Source organism: Leptopilina heterotoma, unplaced genomic scaffold, assembly GCF_015476425.1.
Source record: "Leptopilina heterotoma isolate Lh14 unplaced genomic scaffold, ASM1547642v1 Lhet_271, whole genome shotgun sequence".
In the NCBI taxonomy this organism is placed as follows: Eukaryota; Metazoa; Arthropoda; class Insecta; order Hymenoptera; family Figitidae; genus Leptopilina; species Leptopilina heterotoma.
The window spans coordinates 312,492-338,471 of NW_025110980.1; the positions used below are offsets into that span (position 1 = coordinate 312,492).

The window sequence follows — 25,980 nt, forward strand, 5'->3', positions numbered from 1 at the left end:
CTTGGTTATTTCTTGGTTACTAACACTGAACCAACGTTTGAAATCAATATTTTACAAATACCAACACATAGCAAAAATTTTTCAAAAAAAATTGAATTACTAATCTAGAGAAGGAAAAATAATTAATTTAATTAGAACACTCTGTTAACCCTTTAATGGCCAAGTTTTTTGCCGTTATTATAAATGTATAATGTTTGGTAAATTCGATTATTCTATTATTCAATATGAAAAAAAAATTTTTTTAACATGTTCCACCCCTTAAAACCACCCCTTACGTATATTACTACCCAAAAAAATTAAGTGATAAATAAAATATTTGTTAGCTCCTGTCTGCTTTATAATTATTTATAAATATTCTCTGGTTGTTCAAAAATGAAAAATAATCACAAATAACCACTTAAACACCACCCTCAAAGTCAAATAGCCACCCCTTGACGATAATAGTTTTTGTGGATATTTAAAAAACTATAGATTCTAAATGCATCTAAATTATAAAAAAATGTTTCTAAGTCACACAAATGTGGATAATAATGTTAAACACCCCCCTTGGAACCCACCCCTATTTCATAATTATTCTTACATATTGTCTGTTAATAGTTTTGAACAATTAAAAAAATAATTTTCATTGATTCTATACGTTTCGAATATACGAAAAAATAGTTTCATGAGGACTAGGTAATGATAGTAAATGTAAACTACCCTTTAAAAAACAAGCCCAAGGTCGAATAACCACGCCTTGTTGATAAAATTTTTTTGTGAATGATAAAAAAATCTATAGCTTCTAAATGCTTCTAAATTATAAAAAAATGTTTCTAAGTGACACAGATGTAGATAATATTAATAAGCATCCTCCTCGAAACCACCCCTATTGCATAACAATATTCAGGCGATACTAATAAATTTTCAAAATTTTTTTGTCCGCCATATTAGATCCGCCATTTTGAATTTTTGAAAACTGACATCGGACTCGTAATAAGCGACCCCGAAAACCCCCAAGTAAAAAATTTTAAGCGATTTTGGTAGATTTTTAAATGTATCGTCCGCCATGTTGGATCTGCCTTTTTGAATTTTTCAAAACTAACATCGGATTCGTAATCAGCGACCCCGAAAACCCCCGAGTAACAATTTTTAGACGAATCTGATGAATTATCCAATTTATCGTCCGCCATATTGGATCCGCCATTTTGAATTTTTGAAATCTAACATCGGATTCGTAAACAGCGACCCTGAAAACCCCCGAGTATAACAAAATTGTAGGCGAATTTAGTAGATTTTTAAATTGTTTCGTTTTTTGGGTGTAGTTTTCATTAATTTTTTTTACCCTGAGGTAAAATTTTGTTATTAATTTTTTTTACAAAGTTTACAATATTTTAAAACATATGTTACTTTGAAAGCCAAAAAAAAAATTTCTTGAAATTATACCTTTTTTTTAATTTTTGGCATTTTTTGCGTTTTTTGAAAGGGTGTATTTCATAAAGGGTAGTTTTTTTGGAAAATGGCATTTATATATGTATTTGTTACTCACGCTCAGTTAAGACTTTTTGAAGTAGGTGGTACGTATGTGTTCCACTGGCCATTAAAGAGAATGTGATAAAAATCAGACAAAGATAATATTTGTCTAAGTTTGAGAATGCAAGCGTCTCTTCTTATATAGAATTGGTGAAACAACTTGTTAACGAAAATTATTATTATCTTTGTCTGATTTTGATCACATTCTGTTTTTAACAGAGTGTTCTAATTAAATTAATTACTTTTCTTTGTCTAGATTAGTCATTTAATTTTTTTTTTGAAAAATTTTTGCTATGTGTTGGTATTTGTAAAATATTGATTTCAAATGTTGGTTCAGTATTGGTAACCAAGAAATAACCAAGCAATAATTTAATTTTAAAGCATTGGTAATTAATTGGTCATTAATATTGGTCCAATCTTTGTTTCCAATGAACAACCAAGGCTTTGAAAGTCCGGCATTTGCCTTGGCAGCCAATAGTGATCCAATATTGGCTGCCAATGCTTGTCAAAGTCGTGATCATTCCAAGACTCTAGCAATAATAGCTCAATATTGGTTGCTATTATTTCACCATCATTGGTATTGCTGGCTCCTAATATTGGACCATTAATGCACCAATGGTTAATTTCCAATTGGGTTCAAGGATGAGGCTGTGTTACGGATCACAGTGGTCTGAAACACGATTGTAGGTGGACAAAATTAATTTCTGAAATCCTTCGATAAATTTTAATAAAACTTGTTACTCAGGGGTTTTCGGAGTCGCTGATTACAAATATGAAGCCAGATTTAAAAAATTCAAAATGTCGGCTCCAATATGTCGGACATTGGAATAAAACATTTAATAGATTTTAATAAAACATAGTATCTAGGAGTTTCTGGGGTCTCTGATTACAAATATAAAGTCAGTTCTTAAAAATTCAAAATAGCAGATCCAATGTATAGATAAGATTTTCGGGTTTGATTTTCGGCCTCTCATATGAAATACCATTTAATTTGATTCAAGCTTGCGATGCAATAATAGACTAAACTATACATTGCAGTTCAATCTTGTCTGAAGCTTGCATTATATTGCCTTAATATTGCGATGCAATATTGTCTGAAGCTTTCGTTACATATATAACAATATAATAATATGGGGTAAAATTCCTCAACTGCCCAGGTCAAAAAATAAATTTTCTTGAAACTTTGACAAAATGTTACTATTATTAGTAGAAGTGTAAATATAAAATATTATTCAATTTCATAAAATATTTTTTGAGTTACGAAGTTTTAAAATTTTGACTTTTTAGAAAATATATTTTTTCGATTTAATATTTTTCAATTTGCCCTTGAAATTCAAAGTCAAATTATCCATTTCAGTATGTCTCAAAATCGTTTTTTTTTATTTTTTTTAACCTATCCCAATGAATAGCTTACCTTTTTTCTATGCGGCATGCGAAAACCATAGTCTGACCTTGAAAATTTTTCAAGAAAATAATTATAAATCATCATTTTTCTTACAAAATATTGATAAATTATTATTTTCTTGAAAAATTTCCAAGATCTCACTCTATTTTTCACTTGACGCTATTGAGATAGGTTAGAAAAAAATGAAAAAACCGAATTTGAGATATATTGAAATTAAGAATTTGACGTTGAATTTCAAAGTCAAATTGATAGAAAACAATGCTTTTTTATCACCAGCTTGTAACTCGTGAAAAGCCATTTAAAATCACTATTCACACTTTTAATTTGATTAATTTTACTTATCAATATATTAAATCGAAAAAATATGTTTTCTAAAAAGTCGAAATTTTAAAACTCCGTAACTCAAAAAATATGTTATGAAATTGAATAATAATTTATATTTACACTTCCACTAATAACAGTAACATTTTGTCAAAGTTTCGAGAAAATCCAACAACATAAATTTTTTGACCTTGTCAGGTGAGGTATTTTGACCCATATATAAACTAACTTCAGATTTGTAATAACCCAGTGTGCACGTAGTGGAACAATTCTGGAACCGTTCTAGAACTGTTCATTATTTCCATTAACTGTTCTAGAACAGTTCTAGAACGTGCACACTGGGAAGCCACCATAAAAACCCCTAAGTGGCAAATTTCAAGCAAATGTAATTGATTTTTTACCTTTTCGGTTGCCATATTGATTTCGCCATTTTGAATTTTTATCAACTGACTTCAGATACCTAATCAGTGGCCCCAGAAAATGTTAGAAACGTAGTGCTGTAAAAATCCATTATAGTAAATTTGACCACTTTTTCAAATAAATCACTTTTCAAAATAATTAACTTTCGTCACTTTGAATTTTGTCATATACAAGTACGCAAACACTTACATTTAAGGGCTGTTTTAAAATATAAATCGATGGATATTTATTTTGTTCAAATATGACGATTTAAAATAACTAGTTACATTTAATTGTAGCTTTTACTTTCACGGTAAAGGCAGCTATGCTTACCTCATGACGTTTTATATATTCTCACAGCTTCATAAATTTTTTTAGCGGTTTAAATATGAGAAAACATATGCTTTAGATGTCATTAAATATTAAAACCACTAAAAATTATGCTTATTATTTTTAAATTATCCCGTTCGTAGTGTGGCGTTTATTTCTATTTGAAAATGGGCGGACAATTGTCGCGGTGATTTGGATCTAAAATTGAGAATCAGGAGGGTGATCTGCTGCTAAATTAATAAAAGGTGGAGAGAAATTAATCTGCTCCATATTCCAATGTAAGCTGATAAGAAAAAGAGGGATAAACGAGATTCTAAAGTCAGTTTGGCAGAATAGTGACCACGCCGTTCTCCGGATCCACGCCGCGTCCAATTTCCCGTAACGACAAAAAGAGAGCGATGAGTATTTTAATTTATGTTTTTGTTTCCGTATTTTCGTTTTCTTGAATTTATTTGATCAATGCATTTTGTCTAATTTATAATTTTTCCGTCCTAATTTATTTTGACTTTATGATTTGTGTGTGAATGTGAATGATTCTAACGTGGACAGAATTATTGTAAATTGTTAATTTTATATTGATTCGAATCATTTATCTATTGATTTTTATATTAAATATTTTATGAGCTCTATTTAAATATCTTTTATTTGAATTTATTAATACCTCACGATTAATAATAATCTTTTTTCGTTTATAAAGTGTATTTTTATTAAAATTTAAATTATTTTCTTTTGTAAAACTTGTATTTATTACAGTAAGATGCCGGTAGAGCAATGGCCGAAATTTGTGGCCTCCTTCTGCAGATGAGTCTTCATCGTTATCGCAACCGAAGCGAGGTTAAAAGTCAGTATGGTGGAGATACTCCAGACGATAATAGAGGCAACCGCACGGATACCGGGAGTGCATGACTAGAATGCACACAGGCATCTCGCTAATCCAAGGACCATGGTTAGTAAAAGGTGCGATTAAGGGACATGGAGGGGATCGTCTCGTGTGCTACAAAGACTGCAGAACTGCCAAGCTTAGAGCGTGTACTCTCACAACATACGGTGTGGCGGGAGTATAAGAGTTACTGAAATTCCCAATCGGAACAGATTTGTATATTTTCAACACGGGTTCGTCCCAGTCTTTTAGCAATGGTATTAGGCAGGAAGTAATTGATAATACTCTCTGTTCTAAGAGAATTGCAAACAAGGTAAGAAGATGGAGAGTTTCTAATGAACCTTCGCTTTTTGGTCATTCACAGATAGTCTTTGAGGTAGAGTTGCTGTCCGTTTGGAAGCCAAGTGGATTTGTAATCCCAAGAAGACGGAATGGGCTAAATATAACTTTGAACTCAGAGAGACACTTTCTGATTTACTGGGTACGATTAGAGATCAAGAGACCGTGGACAAGGTGGCTACTAATTTTACAAAGGCCATCAAGGCAGCCTACGAAATTAGTTCCAAACCGACAGAAGTATTTTCGGGAAAAAAGTGTGCTGGCAGAATGAGAAGTTAGATTATCTCAGAAAAGAAACCAGAAGACTTTTCAAGCGAGCTAAACAAAGACTCACGACTAGTGGTTGGACTGAGTTTACTTAAATGACGGACGACTATAGAAATTAAATAAGGAAAGCAAAACAAAATAGTTGGAATGCTTTTTGTTCTAGCATCGAAAAGGGGAAAGAGGCGCTAGACTTGAAAAGCTGCTTGCCAGGAACCCTGATGCAATTTTGGGCACCATGAGGTTGCCCGATGGAAGTTTCTCCGAGTCGGATGATAAGACAGACACACTTTACAGGCTTTTCGAATTCTGGGGAGGGTGGTCCCGATCCTTGGCCTTTGTTTAACATTCCACAGGCTGACTATTGGTCTCGAAGGCAGCTGGCTTATGGGATCGTGACTGCCGATAGGGTCAGTTAGGCGGTAGAATCTTTTAGCCTTTACAAGTCTCACGGTCCAGGTGTCGTCTTCCCTGTCCTTTTACAAAAGGCAGATAGACGACGCTGTGGGACTTCTGGTGAGGTTTGCTAGGACGACTCAAACTATGGGTTATGTCCCTAAAGTATGGTGGGATACGAAAGTTGTATTCATACTTAAAGCGGTCAAAAACGGATATATCTCACAGAAGGATTTCCGTCCTATTAGCCTTACATCTTTGATTCTAAAATTGGTGATCCGCTACACGAAGATTAATACGCGTATAGAGCGGGATGCTCTACGGAGACAGCCCTGGCTAAAGCGGTTGACCTAATTGATGGTCAACTACAGAACCAGGGCTTTGCGGTAAGGGACTTTATGGACATAGAGGGAGCTTTTAGTACGGCCTCTCCGGAGTCTATAAAAATAGCTACGATAGCTTTTAATAATTTGTCATATGTTTAAAAACAGAAACCTCCCATCAACAAAAGGGAACTCAGTCCTAGAAGGAACAGTTAATTCTGGATGTCCCGAGGGAGGAGTTCTTTCACCCTTGCTTTGGTCTCTGGTAGTGAATGAACTACTGACACTTTTAACTAAGACAGGGTATCATGCAATAGGCTATGCAGACGATATTTTGTTAATCGTACGTAACCTCGTGCTCACTAAAGCTGGCAGGGAAAGAGCTTCAATTTACAGGTCAGGCAAAATATCTAGGGGTAATCCTGGATAGAAAGCTGCTATGGAAAAAGCACTTAGAGGAGAAGTGCAAGAAACTCACAGCTATCCTTTGGCAATGTAGAAGGGCCATAGGTGGTAGCTGGGGCCTTAAACCGGATACATTATTCTTGATCTGAAGCAACTCTGCTCTCTAGGCTGACCTACCATAGGCTCCCTACTAGACCTACGCTGATTTGTTTGGCCTGGTGGGGCAGAGTCGAATTAAGACTAAGGCTGCCCTGAGACTTAGCGGTCTTGAGGGCCGCAGGGAGGTGGGCAGATGGCGTTTCCCTAAAAACTTAGTGGGAAGGCCTCTTCTCAACATGATTAGGGACAAGATGGTCCCTTTGTACCTATGATAAAAAGTATAAGATCAATATGTATACCTACCAGAGAGGATTGGATAAATAGACTGACAACGATCCCAGCTGATTGTGATGTTTAGTATTTAGATGGATCACAAAGTGAGTATGGAGTCGGTGCTCGAATCTATCAAGTAACATCGCTATTGGACCACTCGTATAAGCTAGGGTCCACTGATACTGTGTTAAAAGCCGAAATTATGGCAATATTTTATGGTGCTGTCGAGGCCCTAGAAAGTTGTCATTATAAAAATATGTTTTTGTCATGCCTTCACGAAACTGTGTTATTTCGTGCGCATGAAGCGGTAGCAAAGTAAGTGATTCCCGCCCAGAGGTAGGGTGAGCGGGCGCAAAACACATTTAAAAGCTAGAGATGTTCAAAAAGCTCGATCAAGTATTTTCGATTTTTTCATTTTTCGAGACGAGATTAACGTAACTAACTAAACTAACGTAACAAACGTAACTAATTAAATTAACGTATTTAACTAAGCTATCGTAACAAACATAACTAATTAAACTAACGTAAATAAAGGTAACTAACGTAACAAACGTAACTAATTAAATTAAAGCAACTAATTAAACTAACGTTACTAATTAAATTAACTTAACTAACGTAACTAATTAAACTAAACGTAATTAACGCAACTAACGCAACTAATTAAATTAACGTATTTAACTAAACGAACGTAACAAACAACTAATTAAATTGGCGTATTTAACTAAACGAATGTAACAAACAACTAATTAAATTAAAGTATTTAACTAAACGAATGTAACAAACAACTAATTAAATTTATATAATACATGCATAAAAAGTCCCACTTCTGGTGCAAGGAAAATGTGCGAGAAAGGGCGTTTTATATAAATAGCGAACGAAAGAGCGAACGATCATATAAATATTTCCGCGCACGCGTATATTGTTCCCAGTCTCTTTATTTCACACTTTTATTTCACAGTTTTCATTTAACAGCAAATCTGAAACATTGTAGTGACTTGCTATTAAAAGCGGCGGACGCACAACTAAAAATGCGCCATCTGTTAGAAGAAAATCAAATTAGAATGCATGTCGGTAAAAAAGTCTACACGACTCGCGCCATTTTCTGAGAGTTTGTAACCTTCTTGATGAGATCGCTCGCGTGAAAAATTCTGTTTTTATTCTTTTATCATACTTTTTATTGATACGTTTAAGTACGCGACTAGGTTTCGGGGGGCTTTGCCCCCCGACGCGTCCGGTCTCTTGATGTATTAGAAAATGACGTTCTTTAAAATATCATAAATAATTATTCTTTTGAGTTGTTTTTTTTAGTCGGGGGGCTCCCCCCCCCCCGAACCCCCTGGCCGAGGCTCCGCTCCTGGACCCCGTCGAGGCGAGACACACCCCCCCCCCGCCCAGATATTTATGAGGACTTGATAGTATAACAGTGCAATTGTTTGTGTTCTTCATTGTATATACGTGCAATTTCTTTGACTTTTTATGCATTTATTATATAAAGTTGTATATGACACTCGTTCTCGAATCATAAAGTACTATAATATAACTAGCTAATTAAATTAAAGTAACTAATTAAACTAACGTAACTAATTAAATTAACGTAACTAATTAAACTAAACGTCATTAAAACACTTTCCATGCAGCAGGACAAAAAATGTTGTTCGCAGCACGGGCGCAAAAGGTGATAGTATCTCAGGCGAAATTATGGAGAAACCTCGGCGACCCTACGCAACCTCGGCTTCGCCTCGGGTCCTCTTGGTTTCCCTAGTCTCGCCTTCGCCGCAATCACCTATTCTGCGCCCTTAATACGAAAATAACTATTATCCTTTCGGATAGCAAGGCAGCAATTTTTTCCTTGAAACGATATGTAACAACATCACAGCTGGTCGGTGATTGCCATGAGGTACTTAACAAGCTAGCTAATATTAACCGCGTTACCATTTTCTGGGTCCCTTGTCACAGTGGATTCATTGGTAACGACAAAGTGGATTAGCTAATCAAAGCGGGTGCTACGGAACAATATATTAGGTCTGAGCCTCCTATTGGGGTTTCTGACAAATACTTGGCCCTGGAATTCAAACAGTGGCTGACGGAAGAGCACCAAGAGGAATGGCGGGCGATTAAGGGATGTAGACAAACCAAAACACTCATGGGAACTAACTTAAATCCCAGGAGAAAAGCGGAATTCCGTAAACTCAATATAAAAGAGCCGAAAATCATAATAGGCCTGCTTGCCGGTCATGGTGATTTGCGCTATCATAGGCATAAAATGGGGATTGTGGAGGATTCTAAATGCCGTAAGTGTGAAGAGGAAGATGAAACCTTGACACACAATTTGTGCCAGTATCCTGATCTTGTGAAGGAGCGTTAACACAATACGGGGTACTTCTTTCTTGGAGAGGCCATTATGTGACTGTGAGACGCTGCGTTCACAACCCTTATCAATAATAATAATCATTCAATCTATATTTTTTATCGTACATTTTTGCGTTTTTCAAAATTCTTTTTTGGTTATGTTATTTTTAAAATTACATGAAGACTTTCAAACAATTAATACAAAAAGTGAGTTTTTTTCAATATTTTTTAATTTGTAAAATTTAAAAAAAGTTAGTTACACTTGATTAAATTGGGTAATCTGTTATATTTGTGACTTATTTGATCCGGATTTATTATAGAACAAGTGTTATAGAATAATTTAAGAACAAACAAACAAATAATTTCGAAGAACAAAATTTACAATTAATTATCTTTCAAAATAAGAAACTTAAGTCAAATACTAATTTGAAAATACAATATTTGATAATATGAAAATCATAAAATTGGCACGCGATCCTTGAAGCTTTACCAAAATTTGACCCACTTTGAACAAAATTTAGTTTCGCACTTGGGAAATTTTGAAATTATTCTTAAAGATTTTTTTAAAACAAATTATATTTCTTAACTAACCTGTTTATAATATCATGGGAACTTTCACTCGTTGTAGAAGCACCAGAATTAAGGCTTAGATTTACAGGATCCGAACTATCCCTTCTTCGTGGAGGTTCTATGCTACTTTCCCTATTATCCGAAAGAAGAGATTCACCTTCAACTCCTTCAACATCCACATCTGGTTCTTCTTCACAACCTTCTGTTTTAATGAGTACAGAACAACAGTCCGCAGGATTGTTTGACTGCCTGTTTTAAAAAAAATAATTAAGGTTCTTAAAAGCATAATATAAAATTAATAGTATGAATACATGAATACATTTCATTATAATGCATTAAATAAAAAAAAATTACACAGGACATGCAATATTATAAATTTTTTAGTTCAACCATAAAATTGTTTATTATAAGTTATAAATTATTTTTAATTTTTAAAAATTTATAACTTGCAATAAAAAATTTTATGGTGGAAAAAAAATATATATATACCCAGGCGGAAAAGTCGGACGAACGTCGGAGTTTACAACCGGCTGGGATCCGCGCCCGTACAGACCGCAAGTACCGACGGTCTGTACCGATTCGGATCTGAAAAAGCAACCGGCGCGGTACAGATTATGCTCCGACTGTCGGAACCGTCTTCCCACTATTGTCAGTACTGGCTCGGTACTGGATTTCTTCCGCCGGCGGATCTTATTCTTCTGCGGCGTCGGAAGAATGACGGATATGTTGAGTCTGTACTGGCTCGGTACTGGGGAGGATCCGACTGCGGATCTCGTCATTTATTGTCACATTATAAATTAAATAATTATTACAAGTAATTGCATTATTTTAGAAAATAATTATTATTAAATAAATCTAATCAATATATTAAGTAATTATTTATTGAGACTTTTTTAAAAATTAAATAATTAAAAAAATTCGTTATTAATTAATATTATATATTATTAATAATAAATTATTAATATTAATAATAATATTAATTAATAATATCTCAATAATAATTGAATAATTGTTTCTCAATATAATAATATTGAAGGTAATGATATTAATAATTTTAATTAATATCTTAATAATAATAAATTTATTGTTATTGATATATTATTAATTAATATTAATATTGATAATTTATTATTAATTCTCAACAATATTAATAATATTAATATTATTACGTTCAATATTATTATATTGAAAAACAATTATTCAATATAATATGTATTATATAATAATAAAAATATAACAAGTTTCTTTTTTAACGAAATATTGAAATAGTCCTAAATATACATTCAATAAAGTATTGAAAATATAGCGGTATCATTGACGCGTAGTAATTCTGCAAGTTTTATTTGAGCTAGTGACACTTGAGAGTATTTAAGATTTGAGAGTCCCATGCGAGCGTAGCATAGTGGTTAGCGTGCGAGATTTCGGTGCGTAGATATTCGGTTAGGCGTAGGTTCCGTACCCCCAAGCGTTAGGATTTTTCAAATGTCTATGTAATAAAAAATTGCGTTTAAGTGTATAAAAAAATTAAAAAAATGTGTAAAGTGAACTGTCAATGAATTGTCATTAGTATTTATCTTTTGCAATTGATTATTATTTTTTGTATTGATATTTGTTGAAATTATCATTTGGATCCGATCCGGTTGTCAGTCGGTAGAATGCCAGCGCTTGGCTGGCTATTAAATGAAAAATCCACGGTCGGTAGAGTGCCAGGTCCCAGCCGGTTGAATTATACACGGAACGGCTTCTCCCGGCCGGTCAGCGGGCGGTAGAATGCCAGTTCCGAGCCGGTTGCCAGCGCGCTCCTGGCCTAGTCACTATTCGGTAGAATGCCCGTTCACATTCGGTTGGCAGGCGGTTCCGAGCCAGTACAGTTACACCGGCGTCAGTACGGGCTAGGATCCGCGCCGGTTGGAAATTTCCGCCTGGGTATAAAGATTCAAAATATTGCATGTACTGTGTCATTAAAACAAGTGTTTTTAAACTTTGCCATGAATAGTGTTGCAAATATATATATATATATATATATATATATATATGTGTGTGTGTGTGTGTGTGTGTGAAGGAAATATGCAATATAGATATTGATACTTCATAAACACACTGTGAAAAATTTAGTTTAATTTTATTACGCTACACTCTAAATCTGAATCAGTGAAAATTTCACTGATTCCAATTTAGTGACCCTGCTTTCTTTAATTCCACTGATTCATCAAAGAATACTGGGCCACTGAACATATTATTAATTATTAAATTTTATTAAATTATTAGGTCTGTGAAGTTGGCTCCGACATGTCAAAATTTTTTACTTTTCTAAGTAGTATTCGTTTGTCCAAGATAGGTCCACGTTTGTCCAACCATTAATTTTTTTGTCCACCAAAAAAAAGTTTCAAAAAAAAAAAAAATTATAAAATTTTTTTTTTTTAAATTTTGTTTCTAACTTAGTCTAGGAGGGTGGAATAAATTTTCTAATGGGTGGACAAACGAAATTACAACTTGGACAAACGTCAGAAATAATAAATTCAATATTCCCACCAATTGTTTAAACAATTTCAGTAGTTGACTTCTGACAAATGTACATTTTCAATTTTTTTTGTTTCTAATTTAGTCTGAGAGGGTGGAATAAATTTTCTAATGGGTGGACAAACGAACTTACAACTTGGACAAACATCAGAAATAATAAAATCAACATTCCCACCAATTGTTTAAACAATTTCAATAGTTGACGTCTCACAAATGTACATTTTCAACTTTTTTTGTTTCTAACTTAGTCTGAGAGGGTGGAATAAATTTTCTAATGGGTGGACAAACGAACTTACAACTTGGACAAACATCAGAAATAATAAAATCAACATTCCCACCAATTGTTTAAACAATTTCAATAGTTGACGTCTCACAAATGTACATTTTCAACTTTTTTTGTTTCTAACTTAGTCTGAGAGGGTGGAATAAATTTTCTAATGGGTGGACAAACGAACTTACAACTTGGACAAACGTCAGAAACAATAAAATCAACATTCCCACCAATTGTTTAAACAATTTCACTAGTTGACTTCTGATAAATGTTCATTTTAGACTTTTTTCGTTTGTAAATCAGTCTAAGAGGGTGGAATAAATTTTCTAATGGGTGGACAAACGAAATTACAACTTGGACAAACGTCAGAAACAATAAAATCAAGAGTCACACCAATTGTTTAAACAATTTCAATAGTTGACTTCTCACAAATGTACATTTAAAATTTTTTTGTTTCTAACTTAGACTGAGAGAGTGGAATAAATTTTCTAATGGGTGGACAAACGAACTTACAACTTGGACAAACATCAGAAATAATAAAATCAACATTCCCACCAATTGTTTAAACAATTTCAATAGTTGACGTCTCACAAATGTACATTTTCAACTTTGTTTCTAAAATACAAAAGGTAAGCTTTTTGAATTTTTCAAATCCATTTATTTTCAATTCAATCTTACGTGAAATTTCGATTATTCGGAAATTCTCCAATTAAATATACATTAGAAGAAAATTAATTCAATAGAATTTTGAATTACCTAAATATATAAAAAATTCAGATTTTTTAAGATTTTATTTCAAAAGATTGACAAAATTTAATTATTTTTTTAAAAAATGCAATTAATAGTAACTTCTCCAAAATTCAATTATTAGGTATATAAAACTTGAACTAGAATTAAGTTTTAAATCAATTTTTATTGGATTCAATTATTTAAATACAAACATAAATAATTCATTGAATAATTGAATGTTTCTTAGAATTGAATTCTTATACATATTTTTATCAACAAATTATTATAAATAATTGGATTCTTTCAACGCATTTTAATGAAATTTTTAAAAATAAATACATTTTTCGAAGAATTGGATTCAAATTGTATTAAAAATAAATGAAATTCTTCAATAAATTTTATTATTTTTTAAAATAATTAAATTCTTGTGATGAATACTATTATTTATGAAAGTAATTGAATTCTGGAATGCATTTTATTAAAATTCCTGAAAATAATTAAATTTTTTTGAAGAATTTTGTTATTCATTTATAAAAATAATTGAAGTGTTGACGATTTTTTTAGATTTTTTAAAAATAATTGAATTTATTCCAAGAATTTGATTAATTTTGAAAATAATTAAATTCTTATGATAAATCAAATTGCTGTTTAGGAAAGTAATTGAATTTTACTATGAATTTTATAAAAATTCCTAAATATAATTGAATTTCGGCGAAGAATTTTGGGATTTATAAAGATAATTGAAACGTTAAAAATTTTTTTTTTAATTTTTGAAAATATTTAAATATCTCGAAAGAATTTTAATATTTACTAAAATAGATAAATTATGTAAAAGAATTGGGTTAAAATTTTCAAAATTTAATTTAATTTTAACAGAATTATTGGAATTAAAATTTAAAAAAAATACTTCATTAAATGATTTATAAGTAATAAATTTATCGCAGTTTTTGAATTGAATTAAGTTATTTAAATAGAAAATAAATTATTGTCAGAAGTAGAAAAAATTTAAGGTTTTTTTAGAATTCATAATTTTATAGTTTTAAGTTTATACGGCAAACAAAAAATACACAAAAAATTAAAATATTCTTATCAATTCAAAACATTTAATTTTTTCCAGTACTTTTAGTAAAAATCCCTGACTTTTCCATGATTTCCCTGACTAATTCTATTTTCCCAGACTTTTCCCTGAATTCCGTGATTGCCTGAAATGTGGCATCCCTGAAGTAAAAATCTCGTTAGTCCACCTACTGGAAAATTAATTCAACTATTAAAATTGTTTAAACAATTGGTGGGAATGTTGATTTTATTATTCCTGACGTTTGTCCAAGTTGTAATTTCGTTTGTCCACCCATTAGAAAATTTATTCCACCCTCTCAGACTAAGTTAGAAACAAAAAAAAATTGAAAATGTAAATTTGTCAGAAGTCAACTACTGAAATTGTTTCAACAATTGGTGGGAATATTGAATTTATTATTTCTGACGTTTGTCCAAGTTGCTTTGTTGCACTTTTTCTATTAATTGTAAAATACTTTTACAAAATTTAATATTTTAATACTTTTTGAGTTTCATGTTGTCATGCGATAAGTATGTAGTTCGTTCAACGCTCCATAGGAGATGTTGTTTGAAACTCTCTGGCAACTAACATGAAACTTGAAAAGTATACAAGAAGAAAGTATTCTATTCTATTTTTGCATTGGATGTGAGGTAAGTTATTTTTTAACTCTAAACGAAAGGGTTATTCACATTTCGATGTGATTAAAAATAATCATCATTCCTATAAAATAATTAATTAAAAAAAGTTAATAAATTTTTAAATATAAATAATTATTTCAGAAAATAATTATTTAATGAATTTTTATTAAACAAATAATTTATTAGGTAGGGGAGGGCTATCAGGGTTGGACATAGTAAGCAATTTAAAAAAAAGGAGTCAGCGTTGAACATGGTAGTCAGAGTTGAGCCACTGTAGAAAAGTAAATAAAATATGTAGGTAAATAATTAAAAATGACCATCAAATGATAGAGTGACACTAAGGGAATGAGGATAAGAACCAAGAAATTAATGAACAATTTTAGTAAAATTATTTTGTCTTTGGCATATTTCTTCTACATTTAGTTCTCCTTTTTGACACCGCAAAAAGCTTTTGCTGAGCCTAAATCACCGAGTCGCACAATACACAAGTATACATTCGTATACTTTACTGCGACTCATGTGAAAAGTTTGCTGACATTTGTAGCATGAATTTACGTACAAAGACAGATGCCGCTAGTGTTAACAAAATAAAAGCGGTGCCTCAACAATAAGGGACCATCCATAAACCACGTAGCCTGCTTTGGGGGGAGGGGGTTCGGTAATGTGCTACGTTAGACCACATGGAGGAAGGGAGGGTTTTGAGTCTGAGCAACGTAGCTTTGTATTTTTATTTGACATACATTTTTTTGAAATTACGCGGGCAGCTCGAAAGTCAATTCGAGAGATATATGTGGGCGTCCACATGAAAAGGGCCCATTTTGGCACTATTGCACGGAAAAAATTCCGGGACATTAGAAGCGCCGAGGACAGAGTCAACAGCAGTACATTTCATTTTGCACGTCTGAGGTGCCATTTCAAGATATCAGACGTACATAATGCACGTCAGATACGCTAAACTGGCACAGATGGCGTGCAAAATAAATGTAGAAGAAAATTTGACACAACCTGTACATCTAACGTGCCGATACTTTTACTGTGTGGAGTTATCTATATGGGCGTATTCCTGGCAAAATTTGGAAAATTTTGAGTGGTCTTAGAACTTTTTTGGTTAAAAGTTCGCTGAGTTACGGAATTTAAAAGTTTAGAACGCCAAAAACCTCATTTCGAAAAAACGGTTACCTTGAAGATAAAAAACCAACAGGTTTTAAATTTTTAAAACCATCCCCCCCTCTTAATTTTGAAAATACGAAAAACTTTTTTTTTCTAAAAAGGACAGTTTTTCTATTAAAGAACCATTTTAATATAAGATTAAGGATTATAAGTACAATTTTATTGTGTCATTTGAAGAAAAAGAATAGATATTAAACTTATTTAAAAATTTTTGACAGTTTCTATTATAAAAAAATTAACGTAATATCCAAATTTTCATTTCGACAATTACGAAAAAAAGACTCTAACATCAATATCTCTGGTTCTTCTGGAAAGTTATTCAGATAAGAATGGTTTACAGTCCAGGACACCTTAAAGATGAAAAATCAAGAAGTTTTAAATTTTTTCCACACCTTCATTTTTAAAATACGGATTACTTTTGCAAATGACCGCCAAAATGGGCCCTTTTCATTTTTCTAAAGAACCAATGAAATGAAACAGTTAAATTATCGATAAATTAATGAAAACCGCATGATTCGACTTATCAAAACATGTAGATTGATAATAAAAAAATTTTTTAAATTAAGATTTTGCTCCAAAATTACTAAATTGCGATTATCTCGAAAACTAGAACCGACAATATAGGCCCTTTTCATGTGGACGTCCAAATATATTGATAAAAATATATAGTGATGAAAAATATATATATATATATATATATATATATATATATATATATATACAGTAAGAAAAGCTATCCGTCAATCATAGGAAAGTATGGGAATCGCATAAGTCTGTCTCACTCCCACTCATGGGATATGACTGACGTGGTAGGTTTTCGTACTGTATATGTGACCTGGACAGTGAAAAGGGACCTTACGTGCGAAAACAAGTTTTCGAGAAAACAGCAGTTAAAGTTTAACTTAGAAAAACCCTTGTAACTTTTTTAAATATTAATATTTTTTAATCAATTTAGGCTTATTTTCTTCACCGTGGATCACAGTATCAAAATTAAAAACAGAAGTAATAAAATTTTTTTTTAAATAATTGTTTATATAAATTAATAACAAACTCCCCAAACATAGAAAAAAGAATCTCAGTTTTCTAACTAGCAACAATAAGTATAAATAAGTGACAGATGTTTGTAAGGGTTTTCGAGGCCGCTGATTACGAATATCATGTTAAATTGACAATTTGACAGTTGACAGCTGTCAACTTCTCTAAAAAGTAATCGTTTTTTGTAAAAAAGACAGTAATAACGTTTTTGAGGTCGCTGATTACGAATATGATATCAAATTTGAATTTCAACTGTTGACAGTTGTCAAGGAAACTGTCAACTTTTCTAAATAATAAAAAATTATCGTCTTTGTTATTTTAATTTGTATAATAACAATAAATCAGTTTTTTCGTATTTTTACTCTTGTTTCTTTTGACTTAAAATTTTTTTTTATTAAACTGCTAATCAACCTATGACTTTTTGGTTTTCACCATCTTAAAGAGTGTTTCAAACCCTATCCGAATCAACAAAAAAGAAAAAACATGATTTTTTGACACGTAAGGTCCCTTTTCATAGACCAGGTCACATATATTGATTAAAATTAAGAATTAATCTTGTATCAAACTCTTACTTGTAAAAAAAATAAACTGTGATTTAAAAACATTTAATATTGTTTACTATGTTTCAATACGATTTTATTGATTATTTTTAGAAAAGAGATTTTAATATTCAAAAAAAGAAAAAAGCTACGTTTCATTAGGTAGGGGGGAGGGGGTTCGGTAATATGCTACGTTAAGCTACGTGGGGGAGGGGAGGGGTCGAAAAGTTCAAAAATCGGAGCTACGTGGTTTATGGATGGTCCCTAATTAGCCAATAATGGTCGCCAATTATTGGCATCGGCGTGGACATCTCATTATTTTATCAGTAGTGGTCCATTATTGGTTGCCAATAAAGAAAGAATAATGGTTTTGTTGACACCCAATATTGAGCCATTAATAAACCAATGGTCTTTTTCCCATTGGGCAATTAAAACTTTAAAATTAAAAAGATAGTGTTTTTGATTATTTAGTAAATATCTTAAAATATGTGACGCTCCACGAGAAAAGGGACCTTATGACAAGAGTAAATAAGGTCCCTTTTCTCGTGGAGCGTCACATATGCTTATCAGTTAAATAAATGTTTTTTTTCGTTTAATGATAATACAAAACTGCTTAGAAATTAACTTAATTTTACTTTTTGGTCGACTAGCGATCTTACATAATTATTATTTTAGAAAAAATTTGACAATTTTTATATTGCTTTACTGCGCTCTTTTCTGCTTTTTCTCAGTCCTTCGCATTTGCGAAAACAGGCCTATATCTTTCTTCACATCTTTATATGCGACGCAACTTTTTGATTTTTGTTCGAAGTGTGTTGCGATAATTTACATTTTCTTTAAACTGGGAAAACTGTCGAGGCCCTTTTCAGTGCCATATAAAGTACCCTATTTGGGATTTTGGTCGGAAATACGTAATTTTACTTTCACTTTTTCTTTGACAGATTTATATTTTCACTTTCACAAATTTATATTTTCACTTTCACTTTGACAGACTTATATTTTCACTTTCACTTTGACAGATTTATATTTTTACTTTCGTTTTCACCTTGACAGATTTTTATTTTCATTTAATTGTCACTTTGACTCTCACTATAACAGATTATCATTTCCACTTTCACATTTATATTCCCACTTTCATTTTTATTTTTACAGATTTATATATTATCACTCTCATTTTCACTTTGACAGGTAAACACCAAAATAATGAAGAAATAACTCGCGCGAGAGTTGATGCTATACACCTCCTTTTTCACTCTTGGTAAATTGATATTTACCAAGTTGATATTTAACTCAAAAACTTTTACACCCAACACCGGTGACCGTTAACACCCTAAATTTTTTATATTGCACTTTGATACATTTTAATTTATATTTTCATTTTTAATATGTCAGATATATATTTTTTTCTTTTTATTTGCACTGTCACTTGGACAGATTTTTATTCTCAGTTTCACACTAAAAAAATTATATTCTTGTTGCTGCCATAATTATGGCTGATCCTCACAATGTGAGGACAATATGTCATATTGTTACATATGTCATATTGTATAGATAGATATGGTACAGGCGCACAGTGGGGCCAAATGTACTTTTTGTGTCAAAATCAGTCTAGAGGTCACAATTTTTTAATCTTTGTTTATTTATTAGTTATGTTGTAAATTTTGTTTATTATAAATCCATAATTAATTATACTCCCAGCTGAATAAACTCAAGCTTTCGCCCTTCAACGATCCAAACAAAATTTCCATCCACAATTAATTATTATTTGTTTATTTATATTTATTTGTTTATAACAAAGTATGAAGAAATCGATATGTTGCTATGAAATAAAGTTTTTAAAATTCAAAAAAATTTTAAGTACATTAGAAATCATTTTTGAGTATTTCTGAGGTAAAGAATGCTTTATAATTACACTTCTATTAACCACTTGAGCGGCAGGGCGTCAGAATTGGCGTCAGCGTGCAAGTGACAGAAGCGGCAAAAATGCGAAAAAGGCGTCAAAATTTGACTACTATTTTCTCATTCTGTAAGGAGATTTATAATATCGCAACAAAGTATTTTTCTTTCTTAAAGTGAAAGAACAGACCTGTAAGCAAAAAAAATGTTTTTTAAAATATTTAAATAAGTTTTCAAGGATCAAAGCTAACAATATTTAATAGTTTGATATTAGTGGCGTTTCAATTTCTACCACAAAAAGTCCAATTTTTCTTCACGAAATCGATATATTTAAAAAAGCATTTTTTTGTTTAAAGATCTGCTCATTTACTTTAAAAAAGAAAAATACTTTGTTGTGATATTATAAATCTCCTTACAGAATGAGAAAATAGTAGGGGAGAGTGGGGCAAAATGGGGTACCTTTTTGAAATTGTCTGTTTACAGAGAACCAAACGAATAAATCGATTCAGCTAAACTTCAGAATTCTTCTTTGTACACTTAGCTTTGAGGGAATTATGATAATAGCGGAGAAAAAAATTTTTGAAAGAACTTATATCGTATTTTCTGAGAAAGTGCTAAAATCCCATTTTGCCCCACCCGTGGGGCAAAATGGGGTGGCATCAAATAACTATACAAAACATTGAATATTTTTTCAAAATTCATTAAATTCTTGTTGTATGAGATTATAAATACAAACACAAACTAGGATTCTTCATTATTATGAAAAAACAAGTAATATTTATTAGAATTTAACAAAAAAAACATGGATATTGCAAAATATCGATATATTGATAATGAAACATCAATAGTATAAATGCCTCGAAGCAAAAATATCGATTTTTCTGCAGGAAACCTTTAAATATGCATAATATAATGTTTTTAAATAGTTTTAGTGAAACGGCGTAGCTTCCGGCATGCCCTACACTTAGGTACCCCATTCTGCCCCACACTGCATATTAAAACAAAATGCAATGTTTACAAGTTATTGTAAACAATTAAACAATCTATTCTATTGGAAATTACTCTAGAATAAGTACTGAAAAAGATCCCACACTTGCCAAACTAAATGCATTATCACAAAAAGTTTGGTAAGTACTTTAATTTTGAAAAAAATTCATATTTTTTTTGCTTAAAACTTAAAAGTTGTATAACTTTCAAAAAAAAATTTTCTTTGGAATGTCTTCATAATTAATAACAGTTTCTTATCAACATGAATGATATATGTCGAGGATAAAAAAATTAAAAGTACCTATCATGGAAAAACAGAGGTGCCCCATTTGACCCGCCTACCCCATTTTGCCCCACTCTCCCCTAGTCAAATTTTGACGCCTTTTACGCATTTTTGCCGCTTCTGTCACTTGCACGCTGACGCCAATTCTGACGCACTGCCGCTCAAGTGGTTAAATAAACAATATATTAATCAATTAACTCTTGGAAAAAAGAACATAATTGAAAAATTTAATTTGTTGTATATTTCTTCGAGTTTTTTACCCGAAATTAAATGGGTAATTAACATATAAACATTCAGCATTAATTTCATAAATTTTTAAATTGTTTAAACAGTTTTGTATTGTTAATTATAAATTTTTTTAACGTTAACCAACAAAATTCTCATTTTTTTACATTTTTCAACAGTTTACACAAGAAATAATTAAGTATAATTAAATACAAAAATAAAGAGTATTGTGTAAATATTTAAGAATTGTTTAAACAAATTAATTTTGTTTTTTGTTAAATTTTATTTTAAAAAAATTAAAATTTCGATTTTTTTTTAATTATGAAATTTTTCCTATTTAAATGAACTAAACTCAAAAATGGGACCTGCAAATTAGAACTTTTATAATTATTGAAACAAATTATCAATATTTTTAACTTTTAATAGAATGATGATACTAATTGACATTTTGCCATGATTTCCAAAACATTTATATTAAGAAATTGTAAGGATATCTAAGTATGAAATGATCTTCCTTATATCTAATTTCAAAATTGTTTAAACAAATTATTTTTGTTATTTTAAATAATTAGAGTGGCTTAAAAAACAAAAAAATAATCAACTACATCCATAAAAAATTATTTTAATCACAATTTAAATTATAATAAAAATTTTAAAAAATGAAATTTTTATTATTTTTAAGCTACTCTAATTTTTTTAAAATTTTGTTCGAAAGCGAAACTAACGATTTATGCAAAAAAAGAAAAATTGATTTTTCAGCCATCTAATGTTGTCCCCCTTAAAATGAAAGTGAAAATAAAAATCTATCCGAATTAAAGAGTAAATGACAATAAAAAAAGTCAAAGAGTACTTAAAAGGAAAAATAATCATATTAAAGTTAATAGTCCAGGATCACGTGTATATTTTTCCCATTGATTACTAACAAGCTAATTTTTTGTGAGTAGTAACTTTTATCCTTACAAAAACTCTCCATAACAGGGGTAGGAGGGATAAAATATGTTGATTTGATAAGTCTCAAAAATTTATTACTAACTGTCAGTATTTTTATTAAATCTTAGGCAAATTAGGAGAATTATTAAAAAAATTTGTTGTCCTTCAAATGTTATAGTTTGATGAAAGAGTCCCCCCTTCCAATATGTATTGATAATGAGGTCATTAAAAATGATTACTAACCAGCTGATTTTTTAAATGTTCATTCCTTAATATTGATATAATTTAAAAGTCACATTGTCCTACAAATTACGTGGTAGGTTATGTCGGTCCTACGGTCCTACAGTACATTGTGCTTGTCAAGAAAGGAAGAAAAAAATAATAATAACAAAACAGAACTCAAGCAGAAGCGCATTGTTTATACACATGCATGTAGTATAGAATAATAGTGTCGACCATAACAGTGTATTAACAATTTCTGAGCTTAGGACCGACATAACCTACCACATAATCCCTCCTACTCCTGTTAGCTACCACAATTGAGAGTTTTTGTAAGGAAAAAAGTTAGGCGTTTCATCAAAATGAAGCTACTCACAAAAAATTAGCTTGTTAGTAATCGATAGGAAAAATGTATACGGGATCCTGGACTATAAGACAAAGAATGCAAATAACAGTGAAAATAATGTGTTTTAGTATTGAAAATGAAAATCTCTTATAGTGAAAGTAAAAGTGTGAATAAAATGAAAATAAAAGTCTATCAAAGTAAAAGTAGAAATGTGTCAAAGTAAAAGTGGATGTGAAAATATAAATGTCAAAGTGAAAATCTGACATAGTGGGAGTCAAAGTGTCAATAAAATAGAAATAAAAATCTGTCAATTAACCTTTTTTAATTTAAGACCCGTCATTTGAAAACTATTTTCATGCTCTACATCTTTCAAACACAACTTTTTCATCTAAAATATAACCAGAAGCAACGGTAATCGAAAAACCACGTTTTTTAAGCTTTGGAAATTGTTTATAACATGTTTCGCAACTGATAATCGAGATCAAACTATGGGGCTCTTATATGGAGCCCCCAAACTACTAGAAACATGCGTGCGAATTTTTCATTCTTGAATTTAAGTGTTATTTATTGGTAGAGTAATTGTTCATTAGCATTAAATATTTGAATAAACACAAAAATATAAATAAATATATAATTATAAATAAAATAACAAAAGCCAGGAAAAATCATATTTTATTCTAGATTTTAAGTAGAAAACTGTCCAGTTACTTGCCAATCACTGGACAGATTTACTGATCAGTGACTTCAAAAGCACCGCGTTACATTTTAAAGCAGTCACTTGTCAGATTTTCTTGTCAATACTGAGTTGATTACCTAGATAAGTTATTAGACCTCTGGAATTCAAAAATCACGTTTTCAAAAATGACATTCCATGTGTGTGTGTAAACATTACATTATCATAAATATCTCAAGATTATAAAGATTTTTAGGAATAGATTTTTTCTAAATTGTAGGTTTCACGTGCGGATTTATTTATTTAACTTGTCTATTATTCAATTAATTATAAAATAATAATTTAAGATTGTTACACATTGTATTTTTAACTTGTAAAATTTGTTTTTGTTGTAATATTACACTTCGTATAATCTCATGTAGAGGGAGCAACAGGTGACCTTCACGTTCTCGAAAAACAAATCGGCGTGCAAGTACGTAGGACTTTTTTTATTTTAATTTTTGTGGATTTGACACCACATTGAACAAAAAAATCAAGATTTTAGGGTCAAATTTTTCCACAAAATATGGTGCCAAGTCCTCAAAAATTGAAATAAAAAAAATCTTACGTACTTGACTGCTACATGCATCCCATATTAAGAAAATATTTCGATTTTGGTTCTAGCAAAAACCGTTCAGCAGAAATCTTGCACGCCGATTTGCTACTCGAGAATGTGAAGGTCACCTGTTGCTCCCTCTATATGAGATAATACGAAGTGTAATATTATATCAAAAACAAATTTTACAAGTTAAAAGTACAATAAATTAATGCATTTAAACCGATTCCTGTTTACTTTATTCCTTCTATGTAAAAAAAATTCATGAAAAACAGGTAGAAATTATGTTGCAAAGGTGTCACTTCCCCTTAATACCAATAATACATAAATCAATTAGGATATCCTCAGAATGTCCTTAAGATATTCATACACTTCTCTACAATATAATAAAGATATAATTTATAATACTAACCTGTCATCATATTGTGACTCATAACTCGAACTTTCTTGTTCATCTGAGGGTTGAGGAGTAGGTACAAGGTCTGGATCAGAATTATTTGAACTATTTTGTTGATTCGGTTCGAAAAGCTCTGACTTTATTTGTAGAAGTTCAAAAAGTTCCCGCAATGGCGTAAGCTCTGTCGACTGGAATAAAGAAAAATTTTCTCTAATAGCAACATAAAGATTTTCTATTTATATATTTATAGTACAGAATATTATGCCGAGGTTTCAAAATAGATTCTTCCAAACTCAGTTCATTTCATATATGCCCAGTAAAAAAAATTAAGGCTCCCAGCGTCTCCATATTTTTGATAAACAAACGCATTTGTCATTTTTAATTCACAACAGGTCAGATAGCTCTATTATATCTTTTAATATATCCAACTGTTTATAGCTGTGTAAACTTTGCAATAGGTAAAGTACCTTTTCGCTTGAAAATATTATGCAACAATTTGTTGCTTTAACCATTTTATTGAATCCAGCAAGGGTTGAAGTATTTTCGAGCTTGCAAAAGGAGATTTTACTGTTTCGATGAAAACACCATGAAGATCAATTCTAATCACTTTCGCTATATTTTTCCTGTAATCTACGCGTAAAAATACATAAGTATACCAATTTCCAGCTCTCTAGATGAAAATTTGTGAGCACTAGGGAGGGTACATGGTCATTTTCCGTAACCGTTTTAACCCTAGAAGGAGTAACTGGGGTGTCTGGACACCGCACGCAATATTCAAAATACGCCTTTAACTTAAAAAATGATTTATTCGCTTTCAAAACTTAGCCATTATTTAAAAAAAAATTAATTTATCAAAAAATGAATAAAACCATTGCTTTCCTTACTAAAAAAGAAATCAAATTCACTACACAAAACTTTTTTACGTCAAATAGAAACCTTATAAAACAAGTTTAAAGCGTGGAGTGTCTGAACACCCCAGTTACTCCTTAGAGGGTGAGAAAATTCAGTTACTCCTTCTAAGGTTAATAGGGTTCCTACCGGGTATGGAACTCTAAAAAAACATGGAATCGTCAAGGCAAACATGCAGAAGTATTGTGGAATTCATGATTATAAAAAAACAAAGTGAAAAATCGAATCCCAAAACATATCTCTTTTTTATTAGAACAATTAAGGGGCTCCATAGAATAAAGGGACGAACGCGTGGTTGAAAGGGATAATAACATTCAGGTAGCAGTTAGCGGCTCAGGGCTTGTGACTGCTACCCGACTGGTAATATCCATTCCAAGCCTCGCGTTCGTCCTCTTATTTTATAGAGCCCCTCAATTCACCAATGATACTTTTTGTCAAGATTGGACCACCATGTATAATATAAATTTGACAAATTCTTTTTAAATAAATATGTAATTAAAAATTAACACACACACATTTTTCCAAAAATGATAGAAAAATAATATTGAATCCTACAAATTTTGTTTATTATTTCATTAAGTTTGTTTGAATTGTTACGCGTTTACTTTCTTGGAACAATAACGTATTACTTTTTTTTGTATTTGTAACCCTTTATAAGTTGTAAACAATAAAGGATAAATTTTTCGTAAAGCTAAAAATGTT

General features: G+C 31.2%; 1 protein-coding gene across 3 annotated transcripts in view; it reads right to left on the bottom strand.

Moving 5' to 3' along the window:
• The window catches only part of LOC122503875 (transcription factor Ken 1), a 163,120-nt gene that overhangs the window by 36,210 nt on the left and 100,930 nt on the right, over positions 1 to 25,980 (bottom strand). For all 3 annotated transcript variants that reach the window (XM_043614626.1, XM_043614625.1, XM_043614624.1), the window contains 2 exons: positions 24,385 to 24,557; positions 9,884 to 10,111 (listed from right to left, as the gene is read on the bottom strand). In XM_043614626.1, coding sequence (XP_043470561.1) covers positions 9,884 to 10,111; positions 24,385 to 24,557 — 401 coding nt within the window. The remainder of the gene's footprint in view (positions 1 to 9,883; positions 10,112 to 24,384; positions 24,558 to 25,980) is intronic.